Source organism: Chlorocebus sabaeus, chromosome 1 (assembly GCF_047675955.1).
Source record: "Chlorocebus sabaeus isolate Y175 chromosome 1, mChlSab1.0.hap1, whole genome shotgun sequence".
NCBI lineage: Eukaryota > Metazoa > Chordata > Mammalia > Primates > Cercopithecidae > Chlorocebus > Chlorocebus sabaeus.
In genome coordinates, this window is record NC_132904.1 from 56,736,044 (window position 1) to 56,763,062 (window position 27,019).

Genomic DNA, 27,019 nt, shown 5'->3' on the forward strand with positions numbered 1-27,019 from the left:
CTTTCCACCCACTGGTTTTTCTTTCTTTCTTTCCAGACCCAGGAGATAATCAACTAAGGCACCCATTTAAGTCTGATAAGTGTAAACACCCAAAATCTGAGACAGATCTCAGTTAATTTAGAAAGTTTATTTTGCCAAGGTTCAGGACGTGCGTCCATGACACGGCCTTAGGAAGTCCTGACGACATGTGCCCAAGGTGGTCAGGGCACAGCTTAGTTTTGTACATTTTAGGGAGACATGATACATCAGTCAGTATGTGTAAGAAATACATTGGTTGGGTCTGGAAAGGCGGGATAACTTGAAACAAAGGCAGGAAGACTTAAAGTGGTGAAGGGGCTTCCAGGTCACAAATAGGTGAGAGAGGAGTGGTTGCATTCTTTTGAATTTCTGATTAGCCTTTCCAAAGGAGGCAATCAGATATGCATCTATCTCAGTGAGCAGACAGATGACTTTGAATAGAAATGGGAGGCAGATTTGCCAGGACCAATTCCCCACCTTGAAGGGGCCCATGATATTTTCCTTTCACAGAAACATTTTACAACCTACTCCCTCAGAAGTCTGCTCGGAGCTTCTTCTGCACAGTAAAACTTGGAAAAACTGGTTGCCACAACCCTTTATCTTAACCTAAACATTTCCTTTCTGTTGATCCCAGGTCTTTAGATAAACTCAACCAATTGTCAACCATAAAATTTTAAAATCTACCTATATGCTAGAAGCACCCCCCACCCCATCCCACCCACCCTTCAAATTATCCTCTCTTTCTGGACCAAACCAATGTATTTGATTGAAGTCTCATGCCTCTCTAAAATGTATAAAACCAAGCTGCACCCTAACCGCCTTGGGCACATGTTCTTAGGACCTCCTGAGGGCTGTGTCATGGGCCATGGTCACTCGTATTTAGCTCAGAATAAGTCTCTTGAAATGTTTTAGAGTTTGACTCTTCATCGACAACTTAAAGACAGTTCTGAGTTTATAGCATTTTATTAACTTTGTTAGTACCAGTTACTTTCTTGTTTTATTCTTTTAGTCCTTTATCCTCAACCCACATTCCGGTTCCCTTTCCTGTTCATATGCACCTACTCTAATGTGTTTATGTCTTTATATCCACATTTGCTTGAACGATATATAATATTGTTATGTGTGTGTTTTCAACCTACATAATGGTATTTGCTTATTCTTAACCTAATGCTATGTTTTTTAAAGATGTATTCATGTTGCTGTCGGTATGTCTAAAGTGTGGTTTCCAAAGCTATGTAGAATTCCATATTTGTATTCACTCCATTTTGATTTTCCATTCTTCCAGTTAAAGAAATGAGTGTTAACTTCAAACTCCCTACTACACTATTGTCACAGCAAATATTCTCACATAGGTCTTTGAAGTCTGTAATTCACATATATATAACCTTATTTGAGATTTTCTGTGGGATTTACTCACCAGAGTGGGATCATTGGATCACAGGGTGTATACATATAGCCAGATCACTAGGCAGAATATCTGTATCACTTACCCACAGTGCATGAGGATTAATGCCTCTCCACATCTTTGTCAATTTTGTTCATCAAATCCCACAATTTTTTAATTTCTATTTTTAGAGTGTTATTTAGAGTGTTGTTTATGCTCTCTAGTATTTTCTGTTCTGTAATGTTATCTCCCAGTGGTTTTTCTTACAAGCCTGTTTATTTGGCCATTTGAAGATTCCTTTCTGGTAGTTGGTGTTAACTTTTGACTGCTCTTGATGCAGGAAAAAAAAAATGCAAGAAAATAGATGTAACACCTCCCCTTGCCTCTGCCCCTCGCCCCTCCCTCCAAGCCCTGCTCTTCCACTCACAAGATTGAGCCCCTTTTACACCCTGTTTGTGCTACATGAATCCTGTCTGCTTAGCTATAGCTGATTGGAAAGAGATGTATACCTACCCAAGCTGAGTACTTAAAGTCTTCCTCCAAGGAATTCGAAATTAGGATGTCTCAGCTAGGCTGTTGAAGAACATGCAGATTGAGGGGTGGGGGCGACCATCTTCCCCTGTGTGCACAAAGAAGCTAGAGAAATGGTCTGCAGAGAAGGAATAAAGAAGATGTGCACAGAAAAACAAAGAAAAAACCTTAGGGTCCCATAGAGAGGGAGAGAGATTGAGCTAGAATGTGAAAGTACCTGTCCTGGATCCTGACGGCTTTCTCTTTTCTCTTGAGACTGCATTGTATTTTCTTATCTGTATTAGTTAGGGGTGGCTAACTGCTGTAACAAATAGATTCCACAGTGTGTAGTGACCCTAACACAACAGAAGTTGATTTCTCACTCATACAGACAGATCCAGATGACTCTAAGTGAGGTGGCAGCAGTGGAGGGCTCTGTACTACGTAGTTATTTAGGAATCCAGGTTGATGGAGGTTTTGCCATTTTCTACCCATGGCTTCCAAGGTCCCCCTGGGTGTCAGCATCCATGCTGCAGAAGAGTAATGATCATGGAGTTGAATAATGAGGGAGGTTTTATAGACCAGGCCTTGAGCTAGCACAGTTATTCACATTCCTTGGCTGGAACTCAGTTACATGGGCACAATTAACTGTATGGGAGTCTGAAAAATGTGGTCTAGCTAAGGACCCAGAAGGATGAGAAAATGGGTTTGGTGAACAACTAGAGATGATCACATCATATTTAGGATCTGTGTGATACCTCTATATCCTTTTAATTAAGTTCCCTTTTTTTTTCTTAAACTTAGTTTGAGTTGGCTTCTGTTATTTATACCTTAATGATTTGGTGTTTTCATGATAGCCATCTTTAAAGTAGTAGAAGAGATAAAAACTGATTATTATTTTCTCAGGAAAATTGGGCCGATATCCTCCTATGATGCATCATCACCAGGTACCCACAGGTGGCCAGACTCCTGGGGCTCATTTCCAGAGGTCTCACCTTGCAGAGGCATTTGCAAAGGCCAAAGGATCAGGCGGAGGTGCTGGAGGAGGAGGTAGTGGAAGAGGCCTGATGGGGCAGATTATTCCAATCTACGGTTTTGGGATTTTTTTATATATACTGTACATTCTATTTAAGGTAAGTAGAATCATCCTAATCATATTACATCAATGAAAATATAATATGGCAATAAAAATCAGTCTACATTAAAACTTTTTACAGTTCATAAAATTATTTCAAGTCCATCATCTCTTTAAATCTTACCTCCTCTTCGTGAGGTACTTAGGATAGCCATTATTTCAGTTTCACATAAGAAATATTTACTCAGTGTTTAAGTGTTTTGCCCCAAAATTCACAACTAACGAGGCAGAACTAGGACTTGAACCTGGATCTTTTGGTTCTTAATCCGGTGAGTGATACAATTCAAAGCACTCCCCCGCCAAAAAAAAAACCAAAAAACAAACAAACAAACAAAAAATTGAACATCTTTACAGGCCGAAAAGGAATAAATATTTTCTAAGAAGAACGTATTGGGATTGGCACAGTGATTTCCAAATAGCCATTGTTAAGGCTGAATAATGCACTTTATCCTCCTTTTTTCTCCACAGGAATATGAGATGCTGTTTTTAATATTATCTCCAATAATTCTCCTAAGACAGAACTGTCCATCCTGAAATTAAGCCTGATATTTCCTAGCTCTGGGGAGACATGGGTGTGGGTTCTTTAAAGCAGACCCTCAGTTAAGTTCCACCTCCAGGCAGGCCTTTGCAGGTCCCGGGCCCCTGTACTGTGAAGTAGAGGCAGAAGCTTCACTTTGCCCTCCTGTCTAGAGTAAGCTTCAATAAGATGAGTTCTTTCTTGCCCAGGAATTCTGCAGGCAGTCTGAGTTGAGTCTGTAAGAATGCCTGTAGGGTGCCACACATCCCTTTTAGATGAGCATAAGCAAGGAAGATGACCTGTAGGGAGATTTTTTTCCTTGTGTTAGAAATGCTTGTTCCCTGGTGCCATAAAGAAATAGCACTTGAACATGAATTTAATTTCCTCAGCAAGGCCATTACTTTCTGCAGAAAGGGTACACTCACCAGCAGTTTTGCCAGGAGAGTACACCGAACAAAGGAGACGGTCATTTATAACCTCACGCATCCACCTTACTGCTGTGCCCGGTTTCCGTTGGTTGGAATGGGACCTCACTTTCTGTATTTGTGCTGATTGGCTAGTGACTTAGAACTTTTTAAAAGAGGCAAAGGCAGAGGAAAACAAAGGAAGGAGGAAGTAACTTGTGGAATGCTGAAAAAGGTAAAAACACCTTCAAGTAAGGATGAGGAACAGGCTATGACCTAATGCTTACTTGGACCAGTATAAACATGCCAGGGCAAATATTTAGGCTAAATTGTGGGAGCTAAGAACATAAAGTACCTTGATTTCTTTATTGCAGCTAGCAGATATCTAAGCATGTTAGCACAAGTCCTTGAATAAATTTTGCTTCTAAGAGAAGTTACTATTCCTAATTAGATGGGGAGGAAAGTCTCTTTGAAGAGGAACCTCTACTTTACTGTTTACACTTGTGCCTTGATAATTTTTTACTTGGAAACCTCATCTTTTGGTGTTTTTTTTTTTTTTTTTTTTTTTTTGGAGATATTTCTCTAGTGTTGCTATTTGATTTCATTTCTGACTTCATTTTTGTTTCCCAACCTTTTTTTTTTTTTTTTTTTTACTTGATATGAGGGTTTCCGTGACTTTGAGGTTCTGAGCTGCTGTTAATGTGCTATACCTCCTTCAATTCTCAGCTCTCAAAGGGGAAAACAACTGCAGAGGATGGTGGGAAGTGCTCTACTGCCACACCTGGAAACACCCACAGGAAAATTAGTAAGTGCCCCTTCTCAGTATATTCACAGGTATTATTGAGTCAAACAGTTTTATAGCCACAGGGACAGTCTGTGGGTATGTCTTAAAAGCATTTCTCAAAAGTTGCTCCAAATTAATCTGATACCCATTTTTGCCTTAGTTCTGGGAATTCTCAAAAGTTTTTATATTGATGTTGGGGTTTTAAGGGAGGGATAGCTACAAAAAGTACAGAACCATCAGTTCACTTTTTTATGTATTAGCAAATTAATATTTCACATTTGGAATGAATTACTTCTCATTTTCAGACTTCAAAATATGGGTAGTAGAGAGGAAAATGGAGGCAGAGAAATCATATCATTGCCAAAATCAGTTTTTAGATCTAGGGAAAGAGTTTAACACTTCTGACTCTTGAAACATGGCTATCAGATACTTATTACACAACTAGAATATTCTGTGTCTCTGGGGAAATTAAATTTGTACAACATGGCTCTTTCCTCAAAGAATCTATGGACTAGAATGTATGTCAGGAAAATAACCTATGAAAAATTTTCCACACACAAAAAAGAGACTTGGCAAAAGCATTGCAGGAAATCATATTATCTGGGTTGTAACTGCTTTTTGGATTTACTTCTGGATTTTCTATGAAACTAAATATCCCAGTCACACTTTGCATCCTTTTTGGAAATCTTAAATATTCACAGAATCCTTTAATAAAACTGCTGTGTTCTTCAATGAGATAGTAATGGGAAGTGCAACAGTACAATACTTTTTAAAAAATTCGTGGTCTCTTTAACAGGTTTAGGGAGTTGTCTGTGATGGTTCTTAGACTGTTGCTTATTTTTCAGCCAGTTTTGAGCTTGCTCAACTGCAAGAAAAACTGAAAGAGACAGAAGCAGCCATGGAAAAATTAATCAACAGAGTGGGACCTAATGGTGAGAGGTAGGTTTTCATGTAACAGGACTCAGACTATTCTCATTTAGAAAATCAATTCAGGCTGGGAGCGGTGGCTGAGGCTTGGAATCCCACTTCGGGAGGCCGAGGTGGGTGGATCATCTGAGGTCAGGAGTTTGAGACCATCCTGACCAACATGATGAAACCGTTTCTACTGAAAATACAAAATTAGCCAGGCATGGTGGTGCACACCTGTAATCCCAGCTACTTGGGAGACTGAGGCAGGAGAATCGCTTGAACCTGGGAGGCAGAGGTTGCAGTGAACCGAGATTATGCCCTTGCACTCCAGCCTGGGCAACAAGAGTGAAATTCTGTCTCAAAAAAAGAAAGGAAAATTCAAAATTATGCTTTTTTTTGATAAATAGACCACTTATTTTCATTTTATGTACTATCAGTTTTTAAATTGTGAATGTGTCATTTATGTATTCTTTATCATTTAACATTTTTCATTCACATACTGTCAAGCAATCTTAGTTTTCAAAAGTTTAGGTTGTGCAAATTATTGTGAAAGTGAATAAATTTGTGAGTAACTCCTATGGGGTGAAATAACTAGGATTTAAGAAAGAAACTTTCCTAGCTGTCTAAAATAGGTATAATTTTAAGTAAAACCAGGTTATTGAACATGATGCTTTCTACTTGAGACAAAATGAGAGAAGAGAGCGAGTGTGATCACATTAGGCATTCATGTTTGTGTCAACTGTGCCAGCATAGAATTAAACGTGTAAATTAGATGTTAAGAGCCAAACTAGCCATTTAGAATGTCCCAAAGGGAAGATACTCCTCTTGCTACTAGGCTGGCTGAGGATCTGAAAAGGTGGCTTCATGAGGTTGATAGAAGTGGACAACAACCAAGAAAACGTGGATGTAGAAAGGCCAGGAAAAAAAAACCCAGAATGTAAGATTGAGGACAAAGAGGGGTTCAGTTTCAGCTAGGTCTTCTGGCAAGGATGGAAGGAGAACGTTAGGGTGAGTGGCAGAATCCCATGCAGAAGGAAGTGTTGAAATGTCCCTCCTGCATCTTTGTGGGCACACTGTGTACTTTTTGCCCCAAGAAATTGTTGCTCTACCTTAGCTTGTATTTGCCATCCTTTATAGTGGTAGTACCCTGTGCCCTTTCTGTGTTCACTGGCTTCAGCCTTGCCTCTGTTTGGCTGGATACAAGAGGGTTGGTATCCTCAGATTGCTGCCTCCTGACGTGGCATTTCCCTGCAACATCTGCAGTGCTGTTGAAATGACATTTGTGAGGATGAACCTTGCCTGTGTGGGCCCAGGAGCCTTGACTTTCTTTTTATCTGGAAAGCAGAGTTACTATCTGGAATGTTCCCCAAAGTTGTATAGATACATGAATATATCTTTGTGAGTGTATAATAATAATTGATATTTATTGAACACTTACTAAGGACCACACTCTGAACTAAATGCTTTGTGTACATTATCTAACATATGACTATTTGTATGAGCGTGACTAAACCAATTTGTGCAATTATACTTTTCTGGCCTTTTCTGCCCTAACCCTGTAGCTGCCACCTACAGTCTGGGTGGAGAACTACCCAGGCTATTATAGACCGTTAGGTCTGAAAAAATATCTGTACACTCACCTGGGCCATTGGAAACCCCAGGCCACACCTAAGGGTCTTGAAAACCGTAGATGAATACCTGTGGGCAGGGCCTCTCACTTGGGAGACCCAACTCCTGGAGCTTGAGGTAAGAAACCATGTGAAGATATTTTCTCCCTTATTATTTATTGTTGAGTAACAGACTCCCTTAACTCAAATTACTCTACCATTCCACCCATGTACATGATTTATCTATAGCCCAAGCCAGGGATGCAATATTATAACCTCTAACTACTGTCTGTCCTCTTCATGCCAGATTTACATCTCCTTGTTGTACTACATCTGGAGTTGTACTGTCTCATTTCAGGGGCCACAGGTCCTAGCCCAAAATGTTTACTTTTTGTAAGATGCTGAGGTGTGGACACCTTGGGAACATATTGATTGAAGCCTGCAGCATGGCAAAGATTGTGTAAAACTCTTTCCACCCTGCCTCTTAGGAACTGGGGAGCAGCTGTCTTCCCACTAGAGAGAGCATGGCTCCTGGCTCTTTGCCAAATCTCTCAGTTTTTAGTTCTAAGATGTGATTTTTCTCTCCGACACTCCTGAATCCAACATCTTTTATCCTTACAGGTAGGCCCTATGGGACTTACGCCCTAAAAGCTGTAAGGGCTAAGCAGCCCATATGTTTGTATGTTTTCTGTTGGTATAACTGAATGCCACAGACTGTGTAATTTATAAAGAATGGAGGTTTATTTAGCTCACGGTTCTGGAGGCTGTGAAGTCCAAGTTTTATAGGAGGTATCTGGTGAGGGTCTTCTTGCTGCATCATCGTATGATGGAAAGGCAGAAGGGCAAGCAAGCACATGCAAAAGAGGGAGGCACCAGAGGCCAGCCCCACTTTACAACAGCCCATCTTGGGATAACTAACCCACTGAGATAATGGCAGTAATCTGTTCGTGAGGACTCTGCTGTCATGTCCTAATCACTTCATGAAGGCCCCACCTCTTAATACTGTTGCAATGGCAGTTAAGTTTCAACATGAGTATAGGAGGAGACAAATATTCAAACTGTAGCACCATGTTTCTACATGTTTTCCCTTTTATACTTACAGTTTGTGTCCTTTAACCTCAGTTTCTGTGGCATTTGTTCTTTTACAAGTCTGTGCTCCTATGATTATTAGAAAAGCCCAAAATATTCCAGTATTTGTTCTGTCAGATCAAAATTATATCACATCTCTGGGTTTCTGGGGGTAAAGCAGAAGACACATTCATTTACAGCCTGTTAAGTCCTTTTATATAATATTCCATAACTGCAGGATATTGGCTTAAAATTTGAAAACTCTGCAGTTTCTGAAACTTTCTGAAACTTTACATTAATGCTTAAGTGAGAACAGAAATATGGGGAAAGTTTTTAATATTATCTAATAAAACTTTTCAGAAGGCTTTTACTTGTGAGGGATGTAGGTCTGTACACATATTTGAATAATGAAACATCCTAGAATGTCAGTCTTGTGCCATGTTTTGTCTGATATTAAGCACAGTGTTCATCTCAAGGACACAAAGACTAAGGAAAGGATCTAGGAATCAGAAGTGAGGTGTCCTGATTTCTGTCCTTATGACTTCGGTCCTCTCTTCCCCCACAACACACACTTATTTTGACTCTGAAGGCTTTTGAGGAGAAATGTCACGATTTGCTGTGCTTTAGAAAAATAACTCTTATAGTAATACATAGAGTGACTACATGCTAGAAGGTTATTGAAAAGGTTTCAACAAATGGTAAGAAATAGGCCAGTGAGAGTGGAAAAGTGGGGATAAATTAAGGGGACCTAATGGAAGAAAAAAAAATCACAGGCTGTATTCCTTCCTGGAATAGCATGCCCAGTTGTAACAATTTACCTGCTAGAAGCGTGGTATGGTCAAGCAGACCATGAAAAAAGCAGGGACGGTGCACCCTCTGGCAGCAAAGTGCCCTGGTGGGCATGTTGAGTATGTGCGTGGGGCTACAGATTTTTGCCATGAATTCCTGGAATGTAAACTCTTTGAGGCTAGACTTAGCCTATTTTTTTCAGTGTGTTTGTCTGGTAGTTACTAAGTAAATACTTAGTGAATTAGAATACCTGTTCTTTTTTTTTTTTTTTTTTTTAATTTTTTTTTTTTAATTTATTTATTATTATTACACTTCAAGTTGTAGGGTACATGTGCACAACGTGCAGGTTTGCTACATATGTATACTTGTGCCATGTTGGTGTGCTGCACCCATCAACTCGTCATTTACATCAGGTATAACTCCCAATGCAATCCCTCCCCCCTCCCCCCTCCCCATGATAGGCCCCGGTGTGTGATGTTCCCCTTCCCGAGTCCAAGTGATCTCATTGTTCAGTTCCCGCCTATGAGTGAGAACATGCGGTGTTTGGTTTTCTGTTCTTGTGATAGTTTGCTGAGAATGATGGTTTCCAGCTGCATCCATGTCCCTACAAAGGACACAAACTCATCCTTTTTTATGGCTGCATAGTATTCCATGGTGTATATGTGCCACATTTTCTTAATCCAGTCTGTCACTGATGGACATTTGGGTTGATTCCAAGTCTTTGCTATTGTGAATAGTGCTGCAATAAACATACGTGTGCATGTGTCTTTATAGCAGCATAATTTATAATCCTTTGGGTATATACCTAGTAATGGGATGGCTGGGTCATATGGTACATCTAGTTCTAGATCCTTGAGGAATCGCCATACTGTTTTCCATAATGGTTGAACTAGTTTACAATCCCACCAACAGTGTAAAAGTGTTCCTATTTCTCCACATCCTCTCCAGCACCTGTTGTTTCCTGACTTTTGAATGATCGCCATTCTAACTGGTGTGAGATGGTATCTCATTGTGGTTTTGATTTGCATTTCTCTGATGGCCAGTGATGATGAGCATTTTTTCATGTGTCTGTTGGCTGTATGAATGTCTTCTTTTGAGAAATGTCTGTTCATATCCTTTGCCCACTTTTTGATGGGGTTGCTTGTTTTTTTCTTGTAAATTTGTTTGAGTTCTTTGTAGGTTCTGGATATTAGCCCTTTATCAGATGAGTAGATTGCAAAAATTTTCTCCCATTCTGTAGGTTGCCTGTTCACTCTGATGGTAGTTTCTTTTGCTGTGCAGAAGCTCTTTAGTTTAATGAGATCCCATTTGTCAATTTTGGCTTTTGCTGCCGTTGCTTTTGGTGTTTTAGACATGAAGTCTTTGCTCATGCCTATGTCCTGAATGGTACTACCTAGGTTTTCCTCTAGGATTTTTATGGTATTAGGTCTAACATTTAAGTCTCTAATCCATCTTGAATTAATTTTCGTATAAGGAGTAAGGAAAGGATCCAGTTTCAGCTTACTACTTATGGCTAGCCAATTTTCCCAGCACCATTTATTAAATAGGGAATCCTTTCCCCATTTCTTGTTTCTCTCAGGTTTGTCAAAGATCAGATGGCTGTAGATGTGTGGTATTATTTCTGAGGACTCTGTTCTGTTCCATTGGTCTATATCTCTGTTTTGGTACCAGTACCATGCTGTTTTGGTTACTGTAGCCTTGTAGTATAGTTTGAAGTCAGGTAGCATGATGCCTCCAGCTTTGTTCTTTTGACTTAGGATTGTCTTGGAGATGCGGGCTCTTTTTTGGTTCCATATGAACTTTAAAGCAGTTTTTTCCAATTCTGTGAAGAAGCTCATTGGTAGCTTGATGGGGATGGCATTGAATCTATAAATTACCTTGGGCAGTATGGCCATTTTCACGATATTGATTCTTCCTATCCATGAGCATGGTATGTTCTTCCATTTGTTTGTGTCCTCTTTTATTTCACTGAGCAGTGGTTTGTAGTTCTCCTTGAAGAGGTCCTTTACATCCCTTAGAAGTTGGATTCCTAGGTATTTTATTCTCTTTGAAGCAATTGTGAATGGAAGTTCATTCCTGATTTGGCTCTCTGTTTGACTGTCACTGGTGTATAAGAATGCTTGTGATTTCTGCACATTAATTTTGTATCCTGAGACTTTGCTGAAGTTGCTTATCAGCTTAAGGAGATTTTGGGCTGAGACAATGGGGTTTTCTAAATATACAATCATGTCGTCTGCAAACAGGGACAATTTGACTTCTTCTTTTCCTAACTGAATCCCCTTGATTTCTTTCTCTTGCCTGATTGCCCTAGCCAGAACTTCCAACACTATGTTGAATAGGAGTGGTGAGAGAGGGCATCCCTGTCTTGTGCCAGTTTTCAAAGGGAATTTTTCCAGTTTTTGCCCATTCAGTATGATATTGGCTGTGGGTTTGTCATAAATAGCTCTTATTATTTTGAGGTACGTTCCATCAATACCGAATTTATTGAGCGTTTTTAGCATGAAGGGCTGTTGAATTTTGTCAAAAGCCTTTTCTGCATCTATTGAGATAATGATGTGGTTCTTGTCTTTGGTTCTGTTTATATGCTGGATTATGTTTATTGATTTGCGAATGTTGAACCAGCCTTGCATCCCAGGGATGAAGCCCACTTGATCATGGTGGATAAGCTTTTTGATGTGCTGCTGAATCCGGTTTGCCAGTATTTTATTGAGGATTTTTGCATCGATGTTCATCAGGGATATTGGTCTAAAATTCTCTTTTTTTGTTGTGTCTCTGCCAGGCTTTGGTATCAGGATGATGTTGGCCTCATAAAATGAGTTAGGGAGGATTCCCTCTTTTTCTATTGATTGGAATAGTTTCAGAAGGAATGGTACCAGCTCCTCCTTGTACCTCTGGTAGAATTCAGCTGTGAATCCATCTGGTCCTGGACTTTTTTTGGTTGGTAGGCTATTAATTATTGCCTCAATTTCAGAGCCTGCTATTGGTCTATTCAGGGATTCAACTTCTTCCTGGTTTAGTCTTGGAAGAGTGTAAGTGTCCAGGAAATTATCCATTTCTTCTAGATTTTCCAGTTTATTTGCGTAGAGGTGTTTATAGTATTCTCTGATAGTAGTTTGTATTTCTGTGGGGTCGGTGGTGATATCCCCTTTATCATTTTTAATTGCGTCGATTTGATTCTTCTCTCTTTTCTTCTTTATTAGTCTTGCTAGTGGTCTGTCAATTTTGTTGATCTTTTCAAAAAACCAACTCCTGGATTCATTGATTTTTTGGAGGGTTTTTTGTGTCTCTATCTCCTTCAGTTCTGCTCTGATCTTAGTTATTTCTTGCCTTCTGCTAGCTTTCGAATGTGTTTGCTCTTGCTTCTCTAGTTCTTTTAATTGTGATGTTAGAGTGTCAATTTTAGATCTTTCCTGCTTTCTCTTGTGGGCATTTAGTGCTATAAATTTCCCTCTACACACTGCTTTAAATGTGTCCCAGAGATTCTGGTATGTTGTATCTTTGTTCTCATTGGTTTCAAAGAACATCTTTATTTCTGCCTTCATTTCGTTATGTACCCAGTAGTCATTCAGGAGCAGGTTGTTCAGTTTCCATGTAGTTGAGCGGTTTTGATTGAGTTTCTTAGTCCTGAGTTCTAATTTGATTGCACTGTGGTCTGAGAGACAGTTTGTTATAATTTCTGTTCTTGTACATTTGCTGAGGAGTGCTTTACTTCCAATTATGTGGTCAATTTTGGAGTAAGTACGATGTGGTGCTGAGAAGAATGTATATTCTGTTGATTTGGGGTGGAGAGTTCTATAGATGTCTATTAGGTCTGCTTGCTGCAGAGATGAGTTCAATTCCTGGATATCCTTGTTAACTTTCTGTCTCGTTGATCTGTCTAATGTTGACAGTGGAGTGTTGAAGTCTCCCATTATTATTGTATGGGAGTCTAAGTCTCTTTGTAAGTCTCTAAGGACTTGCTTTATGAATCTGGGTGCTCCTGTATTGGGTGCATATATATTTAGGATAGTTAGCTCTTCCTGTTGAATTGATCCCTTTACCATTATGTAATGGCCTTCTTTGTCTCTTTTGATCTTTGATGGTTTAAAGTCTGTTTTATCAGAGACTAGGATTGCAACCCCCGCTTTTTTTTGTTCTCCATTTGCTTGGTAAATCTTCCTCCATCCCTTTATTTTGAGCCTATGTATGTCTCTGCGTGTGAGATGGGTCTCCTGAATACAGCAGACTGATGGGTCTTGACTCTTTATCCAATTTGCCAGTCTGTGTCTTTTAATTGGAGCATTTAGTCCATTTACATTTAAGGTTAAGATTGTTATATGTGAACTTGATCCTGCCATTATGATATTAACTGGTTATTTTGCTCGTTAGTTGATGCAGTTTCTTCCTAGCCTTGATGGTCTTTACATTTTGGCATGTTTTTGCAATGGCTGGTACCGGTTGTTCCTTTCCATGTTTAGTGCTTCCTTCAGGGTCTCTTGTAAGGCAGGCCTAGTGGTGACAAAATCTCTAAGCATTTGCTTATCTGTAAAGGATTTTATTTCTCCTTCACTTATGAAACTTAGTTTGGCTGGATATAGAATTCTGGGTTTAAAATTCTTTTCTTTAAGAATGTTGAATATTGGCCCCCACTCTCTTCTGGCTTGAAGAGTTTCTGCCGAGAGATCTGCTGTTAGTCTGATGGGCTTCCCTTTGTGGGTAACCCGACCTTTCTCTCTGGCTGCCCTTAAGATTTTTTCCTTCATTTCAACTTTGGTGAATCTGGCAATTATGTGTCTTGGAGTTGCTCTTCTCGAGGAGTATCTTTGTGGCGTTCTCTGTATTTCCTGGATTTGAATGTTGGCCTGCCCTACTAGGTTGGGGAAGTTCTCCTGGATGATATCCTGAAGAGTGTTTTCCAACTTGGTTCCATTTTCCCCCTCACTTTCAGGCACCCCAATCAGACGTAGATTTGGTCTTTTTACATAATCCCATACTTCTTGCAGGCTTTGTTCATTTCTTTTTCTTCTTTTTTCTTTTGGTTTCTCTTCTCGCTTCATTTCATTCATTTGATCCTCCATCGCTGACATTCTTTCTTCCAGTTGATCGAGTCGGTTACTGAAGCTTGTGCATTTGTCACGTATTTCTCGTGCCATGGTTTTCGTCTCTTTCATTTCGTTTGTGAGCTTCTCTGCATTAATTACTCTAGTCATCAATTCTTTCACTTTTTTTTCAAGATTTTTAGTTTCTTTGCGCTGGGTACGTAATTCCTCCTTTAGCTCTGAGAAATTTGATGGACTGAAGCCTTCTTCTCTCATCTCGTCGAAGTCATTCTCCGTCCAGCTTTGATCCGTTGCTGGCGATGAGCTGCGCTCCTTTGCCGGGGGAGATGCGCTCTTATTTTTTGAATTTCCAGCTTTTCTGCCCTGCTTTTTCCCCATCTTTGTGGTTTTATCTGCCTCTGGTCTTTGATGATGGTGATGTACTGATGGGGTTTTGGTGTAGGTGTCCTTCCTGTTTGATAGCTTTCCTTCTAACAGTCAGGATCCTCAGCTGTAGGTTGTAGCTGTAGGAGATTGCTTGAGGTCCACTCCAGACCCTCTTTGCCTGGGTATCAGCAGCAGAGGCTGCAGAAGATAGAATATTTCTGAACAGCGAGTGTACCTGTCTGATTCTTGCTTTGGAAGCTTCCTCTCAGGGGTGTACTCCACCCTGTGAGGTGTGGGGTGTCAGACTGCCCCTAGTGGGGGATGTCTCCCAGTTAGGCTACTCAGGGGTCAGGGACCCACTTGAGTAGGGAGTCTGTCCCTTCTCAGATCTCAACCTCCGTGTTGGGAGATCCACTGCTCTCTTCAAAGCTGTCAGACAGAGTCGTTTGCGTCTGCAGAGCTGCTGCGTTTGTTATTGTTTACGGTGCCCTGTCCCCAGAGGTGGAGTCTACAGAGACAGGCAGGTTTCCTTGAGCTGCTGTGAGCTCCACCCAGTTCGAGCTTCCCAGCAGCTTTGTTTACCTACTTAAGCCTCAGCAATGGTGGGCGCCCCTCCCCCAGCCTCGCTGCTGCCTTGCCGGTAGATCACAGACTGCTGTGCTAGCAATGAGGGAGGCTCCGTGGGTGTGGGACCCTCCCGGCCAGGTGTGGGATATGATCTCCTGGTGTGCCGGTTTGCTTAAAGCGCAGTATTGGGGTGGGAGTTACCCGATTTTCCAGGTGTTGTGTGTCTCAGTTCCCCTGGCTAGGAAAAGGGATTCCCTTCCCCCTTGCGCTTTCCAGGTGAGGCAATGCCTTGCCCTGCTTCAGCTCTCGCTGGTCGGGCTGCAGCAGCTGACCAGCACCGATCGTCTGGCACTCCCCAGTGAGATGAACCCAGTACCTCAGTTGAAAATGCAGAAATCACCGGTCTTCTGTGTCGCTTGCGCTGGGAGTTGGAGACTGGAGCTGTTCCTATTCGGCCATCTTGCTCCGCCTCTGTTCTTTTTTTTTTTGAGACAGAGTCTCTCTTTGTCACCCAGGCTGCAGTGCTGTGGTGCGATCTCAGATCACTGCAACCTCCATCTCCCGGGATCAAGTGATTCTCCTGCTTCAGCCTCCGAAGTAGCTGGGACTACAGGCACATACCACCACACCTGGCTAATTTTTGTATTTTTAGTAGAGGCAAGGTTGTTCACCATTTTGGCCAGGCTCAACTCGAATTCCTGATCTCAGGTGATCTGCCCACCTTGGCCTCCCAAAATGCTGGGACTACAGTTGTGAGCCACCGTTCCTGGCCCCTATTCACTTTTGATAAAAGCATTTGTACGCTTTTGTGGTAGAAGAGGAAATCATGACCATTCTCTGTTGAGGTCCTTTACTTCAGTTCCTGACCTCTATATACAGAGCCCACTGGACATATCTCATAGATACCTACCTTTATCCTCCTCATATGATAAATAGTCTATTGAATGAATGAATGTCCAAGGTGGAATTCATCATCTATCCCCCAAGTGAACCTACTCTACCTTTAATTTCCATCTCAGCAAATGGCTTCACCATCCACTTGGTTGCCCAAAGCAGAAATTAGATGTTATCCTTGATTCACCTTTTATTTTACTTCCCATATCTCATTAATCACCATGTCTTGTCATTTCTACTTAATTAATAAGCCTGTCTCCCTGCAAAAGACTGTAGGCTCTGTGAGGTCAGGGATTGTCCTTCTTAGCTATAGAGCTTAGCAAAGGCACATAAAAGGCTCCAAAAAATATTAGATGAAGTAGAAGAAAGAATGAGTGAGTGAGTGCATGAGTGAGTGAATGAATACCTGTTTTTGACATAGGTCATAACTATCTCATGTGGTTTCTCTAATTTTGCCACCTTTCAGTTTTCTTTCTGTTTTCCAAACAGATGGATTATCTCTTTTGTTTTAATCCTTCAGCAGGTCCCTTTTGATTTTGAAAAAGCATAGAATCTTTAACATAGCTTACATGGTCCTGAGTGACCTGGCCTTTTGTACCTCTCTTGCTTTATTTATCTTTCTTCATCACTCTCTCTGTGGTCCAGCCACACCGACCACTTGCTGTTCCTCTAAAATACCTGTATGTTTTTGCCTCTGGACTTGGCATATACTTTTTCGTATGCCTAGCTCCTCTCTCCCCCGACAACACATGCTTATTTTGACTCTGAAGGCTTTTGAGGAGAAATATCATGATTTGCTATGCTTTAGAAAAATAACTCTTACAGTAATATATAGAGTGACTGTATGCTGGAACATTACTGAAAAGGTTTCAGCAAATGGTAATAAATAGACCAGTGAGAGTGGAAAAGTGGGGACAAGTTAAGGGCACCTAATGGAAGAAAAAAAATCACAGGCTGTATCAGATTTCTTGGTTGCAAGCAGCCAACTCTGGCTAGCAAAAAGTTTGAAGTACGAGGAGGCAGAATTTATTGGAAGAATATGGGGTAGCTCATAATGTCAAAGGAACAACTGAACATCCAGGTTTCAGGAAGGGTGGTAACCAGAGCAGCTTTGGGCGTTTAGGGAGTAGGAACAAAGGGACAGTCTCCTCATGGACTGTTGCCAGGATGAATTTAATGTCAAAGTATTCAGTTCAGGCTTCACTGTGTTCAAGGTCCAAAAGTAAAGTTAGCTCAACTTGGGTCCTATATCTATCCCTGAATCAATCCCTGCAGCCAAGGGGATGGAATGTGATGATTAGCTGTGGGTCATATGGCCACCCTTGAAGGAGAGGTGGGGTATGGATGGCTCACGCTAACCTTTACACTGTGAATGGAAGATGAGTTTGTTCCCCAAAAGAAAACTACTAACCAGATAAGAGCAATGAGGAAGAATAAATAAATAGAGATGCATTGGAGATTTACAGCCAAACTGGAAGGAAGATTATGGCATTAACCAAGATAATATACAAAAGAAGGGAAAGTACATAAGGCTTTGGAGTTGAGATCGTAAGTTCAGCACTGAGTATGTCTGAGATGCCATCAGAACATCCATGTGTAATATGAAACAGCAATAGGAAATTTGGTTCTTGAGGTCAGAGCAAAGGGCTCAGGTTTGGAAGTCATTGGCTGGGAGTGAGAGATGGAGAAAATCTCCATGGAGAAAGGTAAGATCACCAAATATTTGAGGCATATCAGACTCTGCTGCAATATTCTGAAATCTTTTACTGATCTGAGTTCTGTTCTAACCATGAATGGTGTTATTAACATCTGTTTAATTATCTGTGCTTAACTCTTGCATTTGGAACTTGATGATTCTGCTGGGCTTACAGAATTCAAAATTCTAGTGAGGCTGTTTCCCAACTGTGACCTTTTATTTTTCTATCATCTTAGAATCTTCCATACTCAGCCTCTTCTGGTCTTCCTGTTCATGGAGTTGCTCACGATTCTGAGCCAACTGGGACCTGGTTTCAGGAGGTGAATTTAAGATTAACTTTAACATAGTCGCAAGGCCTCCAAGTGGAAATGCCCAGGAAATTCCTGGAGTTGTGAGATGGGAATTTGTGTGAAAAGTCAAGATTAATAGTAGCATTAGGACATCTTTTCTGTAGAGGTGATGGTCTAATCTGTGATACTGGGTCAACTTCCTGAGGGCATGATTATAAGAATGGAGAAATGAGAATCCTAGGATTGAGTCTTGGGAAAATTGTTTTGGGAGGTGGGTGGAAGAAAGTGAGCCAGGGTCATAGACAAAAGGAATGGTTAAAGAAGTGGGAGGAATACAAATGTCTCAATAGCTAAGGGAGGAGGAGGTTTTAAGCAGAGGATGGTCTATAGTATAGAGAAGTCAAGAAGAATGAAATGTGAGAAAAAGACCCTTGGATTTAGTAAAGTGAAAATCACTTAGGAGTAAAAGTTTTTGCAACTTTTGGTAAAATGATAGAATGGAATCCAGAATTCAGGGAGGTGGAAAAAAATAATGGATGGTGAGGAAATGGGGATCAATCAAACGAACACATAATTATTGAGCTCTTAATAGTGATCATGGCATTGTGCCTATACTGTTGTCAACTTAATTATTACTGCCCTCTGGGAGTATCAAACCAAGTTGAGATGATAAGGAATCCATGAAAATATTCATTGCAATAAATTCAGAAGATATCATAAAGTAGACCATGATTAATGCATAATGCCAGATATGGACAATAAAGGTATACTTGTTTAGAGTGAAATGAGGATGCTTTGGTTTGGAGTTCTCTGGGAAAGCTCTTGTCTGTTCTGCTTCCTCTAGTCTACCCATCCTCTTTTAGGATAAGGGCTTCTGATGACTTGGGAAATAGAATTAAGACTGTTTCGTTCATTGAAGATCAGAATGCCCTGTGTACAGTCTGGAAAAGTAACATGTGCCACCTGAAGAGAAAAGAATTTGTGATAGGCAGGTTAGCTCTTCTAGTCAGCCCCAGAAGCCTCACAGAAAGTGGGTTGTTTTAACAGTAAGAAATAGGGGTTATGTGGGACAGATGAGCAGTTTTGGAGAGTCAGGACTCCTGTACTGATGGGAAGAATAGAGCTGTCAGAGGCCCTGTAAGTATAGGATTTTAGCTGAATGTGGAACAGACAGGCATCTTTAGTAGTGCATGGCTTTGAAGCTACTTGGTGTGGAAGAAGTGGAACTCATGGTGTTTTCATTTTTCCTTTTACTGAGGTCTCTGGTAATGTTGGCTCTTCATTTTCCTCAGTTACTATCTTCATGTTGAAAGGAGAAATACTCTTTTCATTTTCCTTATTAGTCATTAAGGCTAAAGTTAGACTGAGCATAGAAATGAGTGCAGGCTCAGAACTGGCTGTTAGAAAAACAGATGACCGTCTCCATAGGCTAGTACAGAGTACATCATTTTTCCTTTGTAAGTGTTGTATTAACTTGTGTTTGGGTTTTAAGAGGAGAATAAGTAGCCTCCATTAAATCCTGCTGCTAGATAAAACTGGTCTCAAAGCAGATAGTTATCAGTCTTCTAAGTAGGACCTTGTTTGCCTAACAGTGTGATGCACTGCTTTCCTCTAAAAGAAAATAATCATACTGTTATCCTTGAGTCTCATGTTATTGTTGCAGATATTTGCCAGAGCCACACAACTAAGTTGGGATTCAAACCAGGTTTTCCAAAATGTGGAACTTGAGCACTGTGCTTCAAGAATTGCACAGAATGTGATCAGAAGCCTGGATGGTTTTAGTTATAGTGCTTCCATTAAGTGGCGGTATGAATATATAAACAATATTTCTCCTCTGTGGACCCCAGTTTCCCCAATTTCTCTAGCCTAGATGATTGAGTTTTCAAAATTACCCACCTCTGAAATTTTAGAATCTATCCTTACACCTGCACAAGTAAATTAAGCCTGGTGATTTCTAGTAGCATAAATTTTCCTGGTTGACGCTAATGGCCTAGAACATTTTCCTTTGATGACCTTGCTTCAGAGAAAAGTGGCTTGTAGTAAATGGAGTAATGTGAGTAACAGTGAAATTGTTAGGCGATTGAGAATCAGGGCATTGAGATACACTGAAAAAACACTGAACTGAAAGCTGAGACATCTGGGGTCTGGTCCTAGTGTTGACATTAACTAATTTTGGGACCTTGGGCAATCACTTGATCTATTCTGGGCTTTAGTTTTCCCATTTATAAAATCAAAACATTGGACTGACATCTCTAGTTCCCAGCTATGCAGTTGGAGGATCAATTCCTAGAATAATAATCTGCTGCAATTGCACTTTCTATTCCAGTATCCAGACAGACCATAGTGATGTTTATGTCTATTGCCTAGGAGTATTTACCACTAAATGGTTGGATTGTCTCATATTTCTAAGCAGAGCACAGACTGTGACTTCTGACCAAGAGAAACGGTTGCTACATCAGCTCCGAGAAATCACCAGGGTCATGAAAGAAGGAAAATTCATTGACAGATTTTCTCCAGAGAAAGAAGCTGAGGAGGCTCCTTACATGGAGGACTGGGAAGGTAAACAGCATCTTCTCATTTTTTTGTTAGCTGTCAGCCCAGAAAAGAGATCGTACAGATTTTTTAAAAATCAGCTTCATTATTGAGGTAAAATATATAAACAGGAATATTAACCAGTTTTAAATGTACAGTTGGATGAGTTTTGACAAATGTATAGAGTTTGTATAATCACACCATAATTTTGATAAAGAACATTTCCATCACCCCAGAAAGCTCCCCCTTCTTTGTAGGTAATGCCCTTCTCCTGCCCCTGGCAACAACTGAAGTGCTTTCTGTACATTTAATTTTGCCTTTTCTGTGTAAGTGGATTATACTGCATATGCTCATTGGCTTCTTTGATTTAGCATAATACTTTTGACATTCATGTTTGTTATTGAGTATATCCATACTTTTTCTCTTGCTGAGTAGTAGTCAGTTATATGCTTATACCATAATTTGTCCATTCACCAGTTGAGGAACGTTTGGGTTATTCCTACCTTTGCACTCTTTTGACTCAAGCAGCTATAAACTTCTGCATATGAGTCTTTGTTTGAACATATATTTGTATTTCTTTTGGGTCTATACCTAGGAGTGAGATTTCTGGGTTTAAGGTAATTGTATATTTAACTTTTTTTGTTGTTGTTTTTCAAGACAGTCTCACTTTGTCGCCCAGGCTGGAGTGCAGCAGAGCAATCTCAGCTTGCTGCAACCTCTGCCTCCTGGGTTCAAGTGATTCTCCTGCCTCAGCCTCCCAAGTAGCTGTGATTACAGGTGCCTGGCACCACGCCTGGCTAATTTTTGTAGTTTTAGTAGAGACAGGGTTTTATCATGTTGGCCAGGCTGGTCTTGAACTCCTGACCTCAAGTGATCCACCTGCCTCAGCCCCTCAAAGTGCTGGGATTACAGGCATGGGCGACCATGCCTGACCACATGTTTAACTTTATTAGAAACTGTCAACCTGCTTTCCTAAGTAGCTCTTCTTTTTTCCTTCCCACCAGCAGTGTATGGCAATTGAAGTTACTCCACATCCTTGGTAACACTTAGTCTTGTCAGTCTTTTTAATTTTATCTATTCTAGTGGGTGTAAAGTGATATCTTAATTGTGACTTTAATTTACCTTTCTCCAGTGACTAATGATGATGAACATTTTTTCATGTGCTTATTTGCCATCTGCATATCTTTGAAGTGTCTGTTCAAATCGTTTGCCAATTTTTAAATTGGGTTGATTAGGTTCTTGTTGGGTTGCAAGAGTTCTTTATATATTCTGAGTACAAGTTATTTGTCATTTCTGTATTTTGCAAATATTTTATGTAGCTTGCCTTTATATTTTCTTAACAGTCTTTCAAAGAGTAGAAGTTTTAAATTTTGATGAAGTCCAACTTACCATTTTTTCTTTATGATTTGCTTTTTTTTTTTTTTTTTTTTTGAGACAGAGTCTTGCTCTGGCCCCCCAGGCCTGAGTGCAGTGGCGCCATCTCGGCTCACTGTAAGCTCCACCTCGCAGGTTCACACCATCTTCCTGCCTCAGCCTCCCTAGTAGCTGGAACCACAGGCGCCTGCCACCATGCCTGGCTAATTTTTTTGTATTTTTAGTAGAGATGGGGTTTCACCGTGTTAGCCAGGATGGTCTCAATCTCCCGACCTTGCGATCCGCCTGCTTTGGCCTCCCAAAGTGCTGGGATTACAGGCATGAGCCACTGTGCCAGGCCCATTTTTTATGTTCTATTTAAGAAATATTTGCCTAACCCAAGGTTTGCCTAACTCCCATGTTTTCTAGAAATTTTACGGTTTTAGCTTTTACATTTAGGCCTGTGATCTATTTTGAGTTAACCTTTATAGATAGTCTGAGGTATCAGGACTGAGGTTTATTTTTTTCCATACCAAATACCCAATTGTTCAGCTTCTTTCGTTACATTTAATTGGCTTGACATTTGCTTGAAAAACCAGTTGACCATGCATGTGCTTGTCTGTTCTGGGCTCTATTCTGTTCCATTGATCTGTATGTCTCTACTTGTACCAATAGCACATGGTCCTTATTACTGTGTCTTTATAGTAAGTCTTGATTTTGGGTAGTTCAAGTTGTTCAGATTTTTTTTCCAAAATTATTTTGGCTATTTCCTTCACTATTTCAGATGAATTTACAATTAGTTTGTCAGTTTTTATGAAAAAGCCTGATGGGATTTTGATTGGTACTGCTTTGAATCATTAAATCAATTTGGAAGAATCAATACAGTAACTATATTGAATCTTCTAGTTCATGAACATGTTATGTCTCACCATTTATTTAGATCTTTTAAAAGTTCTCTCAGCAATGTGTGGTAGTTTCCAAGGTATAGGTCTTGCATATGTGAGGGATACTGGTCTGTGATTTTCTTTTCCTGTAATGTCTTTGGTTTTGATTTCAGGGTAATCCTGGCCTCATAAAATGCATTGGGATGTGCTCCTTTTTCTGTTTTCTGGAAAAGTTTCTGTAGAGTTACTGTTATTTATGCCATACAAGTTATGTGGAATTCTCCAATGATATTATCTTAGTCTGGAGTTTTGTTTTCTTTTTTCTTTTCTTTTCTTTTCTTTCCTTCCTTCCTTTCTTTTTCCTTTTTCCTTTTTCCTTTTTTTCTTTTCTTTCTTTTGTTTTTCTCTCTCTTTTTTTTTCAGGGTCTTGCCCAGTTGCCCATGAACAGTGGCACATGATCATGGCTCACTGTTTGATCTCCTGGGCTCAAGCAACCCCCCAACCTCAGCCTCCTCAGTAGCTGGGCCTACAGGCATGCACCACCATGCCTGGCTAATTTTTTAATTTTTCAATTTTTTAAATTTAAAAAATTAGCCAGGCATGGTGGTGCATGCCTGTAGGCCCAGTTACTCATGCCTGGTCTTGTACTCCTGGTCTTAAGCAATCTTCTCGTCTTGGCCTCCCAAATGCTGGGATTATAGGTATGAGCCACTGTGCCCATTTGACCTGGAGTTTTCTTTGTGGGAAGATGCCTATGAATTTAATGTATTTTATGGATATAGTGCTATTCAGGTCATTCACTTCTTGAGTGAACTTTGATACTTTGTATCTTTCAAGGAATTTACATAGTTCATCCTTGTTGTCAACTTTGTTATTAGTATAAAGTCGTTCATAATATAGTCTAATTATCCATTTAATGTATGTAAGATCTGTAGAGATGCACGCTCTTCTATTCTTGATCCTGGTAATTTGTTTCTTTTTCTGATCAAGGTGCCCAGAGGTTTATCAACCTTGTTATCTTTTCAAAGAACTATATTTTGGTTTCTTTTTTTTTTATTTATTTTTTATTTTTATTTTTTGGTTTGTTTCTTATTTCATTGACTTGTGTTTCTTTCTTTCTGGTACTTTTGGTTTAATTTGCCTTTTTCTAGTTTCTCAAGGTGGAAGCTTAGACCTGTGATCTATATTTTTGGCCATTATTTTATTAATGATCTGTGTCTTTGTATCTCTCTTATTTCTTTCTGGCTCTCCAGTTGCATATATGTTTGATATTACCCCACAGGTCATGTAAGTTCTGTTCACTGTTTTTCAGGTTTTTTTTTTCCTTACCGTGCTTAGTTTTGAATAGTTTTTCCTGCTATGTCTTCAGGTTTATTTGTGTCTTCTACTGTATCTAACCCACTGTTAATCTTATTCAGTGTTTTTTAATTTCAGATATTATCATTTCTAGAAGTTTCATTTGGGTCTTTTTTATATCTCATTTATTCATATTTTACTCTACTTTCTTAAACATATGAGGCATATCTGTAATAGCTTTCTTGACTGTTTTAATTGCTAATTTCATCATCCATGCCATTTCTGGGAATGTTTCTGTTGACTAATTATTCTCCTGGTAATGGGTCCTAATTTCTTTTTTTTTTTTTTTCATACCTGGTAGGTTTTGATTGGATGATGGATATTACAAACTTTACATTGTTAGGTGCTGGATTTTGTTTTAGTGCTTTAAATAGTGTTGGATTTCATTAGGTTAGCAGTTAGGTTAGTAGAAAACAGTTGAATCCTTTAAGGCTTTAGCATTTTTTAGGTTGGGTCCAGAACAGCCTTTATTCTAGGGCTAATTTTTTAGTTATATGCTTATACCATAATTTATCCATTCACCAGTTGAGGAACGTTTGGGTTGTTCCTGGCTTTGCACTCTTATGACTCAAGCCGCTATGAACTTTTGCATATGAGTCTTTGTGAATATTTATAGCAGGTTACTTTTAATAGCCAAGAACTGGAAACAACCTGAATGTCTTTTAGGAGGTGAATAAACTGTGGTATATAAATACTGTGGTATACACTCAGCAATAAAAAGGAATGAACTATATGTACAACAACCTATATGAATTTCTGGAGCATTATGCTGAGTGTAGGGGGGAAAACTAATTCCCAAAGGTTACATACTATATGATTCCATTTATAATTGACATGGCAATATTATAGAAATAGAGAACTGATCAGTTGTTGCTAGGAGTTAAGACAGGAATAGGAGTAGGAAAGAGTGAGTGTGCCATGAAGGGGCAACATAAGGGATCCTTGTGGTGATGGAAAATGTTCTGTATACTGACTGTATCAATATTAATATCCTGGTGGTTATATTGTAGTATAGTTTTGCTAGATGTTGCCTTTGGGAGAAATTGGATAAAGGGTACATGAGATTTCTCTATTACTATTAGTATTATTTTTTAAAGGGATAGGGTCTTAACCATGTTGCCCATGCTGGGGCTCAGGCGATCCTCCCACCTCAGCCTCCTGAGTAGCTGGGACTCCAGGTGCATGCCACTGTGCCTGGCTTGTATTATTTCTTATATACTGCCGGTGAATCTATAATTATCTAAAAATAAAAAAGGTTAATTTTTTAAAAAAGCAACACAAATTCTAAGGGAAAAGATTGTGTAACTTAAATACATAAAACTTTTACCTTCTGCAGATCAGAGAATATTACACGGTTTAAAGGACAAGAATAAACTGGAAAAATATTTATAACAAATAAAATTGAAAAAAGTTCCTTTTTTTTTTTTTTTTTTTTTTTTGAGACAGAGGCTTGCTTTGTTGCCCAAGTTGGAGTGCTGTAGCTTAATATCTGCTCATTGCAATCTCTACCTCCTGAGTTCAAGTGATTCTCGTGCCTCAGCCTCCCAAATAGCTGGGACTACAGTCATGCGCCACCATGCCCAGCTAATTTTTTTGTTTTTAGTAGAGATGGGATTTCGCCATGTTGGCCAGACTGGTCTTGAACTCCTGGCCTCAAACGATCTGCCCACCACAACCTCCCAAAGTGCTGGGATTACAGATGTGAGTCACTGCATCTGGCCGATATCTTTAATATGTTAAAAAGTTCTTGAACTAATTTAGAAAACACTGATATCCTTACAGATAAGCAGTTCACAAAGAGAAAAAATGCAGCCAGCTATGAAACATATAAAAAAGTATTTTAATCTCACAAGTAATTAATGAAATGAAATTCAGTTTTTCCTCCAAATTGCAGTTTTCATTGTTCCCCCTCTACCTACCTTTTAGGTTTTGTTGAAAATATATGGAATTTTAACTACAAGTGATATTAATTTTTAAAGATACTAACCTTTTCTGTTTTAAGTGTCATTTCTTAACAGTAGCATTAAATTCCTAGGCCACATTATCAATACTTATTTTATGTTGATAATTCTTACAGATTTCATTGTTAACCACTGTCTCATATATAGCATCATTTTTCTTGAATTTAAATTTTGACTAAGTTTTGTATTTGTCAAGAATATCTTCATATTTCTTTCCCATATAGTATTGTGTACTGAGTACTTGGATATCTGTACATATTTTTCACCTGTACACAAACAAATTGTTTGGCTGTGTATAAAATCATTGATTATGCCACTTTCCTTAAAAAGTTAGAAAATATTGCTTCATTCTTTACTTTAATTTGATGTTGAAAATGAGAAATCTTACCCTGGTCTGCTCCTTTTTCTCAATAGGTTACCTGTTTTTAGTTAGCTAGCTTGCTTGTTTTCTGTCTAGAAATTTGTTTTTTCTTTCTTTTCTTTTTTTTTAAAATTATACTTTAAGTTCTAGGGTACATGTGCACAACGTGCAGGTTTGTTACATAGGTATACATGTTCCATGTTGGTTTGTTCCACCCATCAACTCGTTATTTACATTAGGTATTTCTCCTAATGCTATCCCTCTTCCAGCCCTCCATCTCCCGACAGGTCCCAGTGCCTGATGTTCTCCACCCTGTGTCCAAGTGATCTCATTGTTCAGTTCCCACCTATGAGTGTTTGGTTTTCTGTCCTTGTGATAGTTTGCTAAGAATGCTGGTTTCCAGCTTCATACATGTCCCTGCAAGGGACATGAACTCATTCTTTTTTATGGCTGCATAGTATTCCATAGTGTATATATGCTACATTTCCTTAATCCAGTCTATCATTGATGGACATTTGGGTTGGTTCCAAGTCTTTGCTATTGTGAATAGTGCCGCAATAAATGTACGTGTGCATGTGTCTTTATAGTAGCATG

At 39.5% G+C, this 27,019-nt stretch overlaps 1 protein-coding gene across 11 annotated transcripts in view; it reads left to right on the forward strand.

Annotated features, from left to right (window-relative positions):
- Positions 1-27,019, forward strand: part of RIC3 (RIC3 acetylcholine receptor chaperone) — a 59,465-nt gene that overhangs the window by 22,517 nt on the left and 9,929 nt on the right. For 6 of the 11 annotated variants that reach the window (XM_008007761.3, XM_073018658.1, XM_008007771.3 and 3 more), the window contains 4 exons: positions 2,819-3,045; positions 4,695-4,773; positions 5,598-5,691; positions 20,388-20,536. In XM_008007761.3, the coding sequence (XP_008005952.1) occupies positions 2,819-3,045; positions 4,695-4,773; positions 5,598-5,691; positions 20,388-20,536 (549 nt within the window). Of the gene's footprint in view, positions 1-2,818; positions 3,046-4,694; positions 4,774-5,597; positions 5,692-7,212; positions 7,408-20,387; positions 20,537-27,019 lie in introns of those variants that run through there. The other 5 variants (XM_037999762.2, XM_037999764.2, XM_008007769.3 and 2 more) reach the window with 3 other exon arrangements.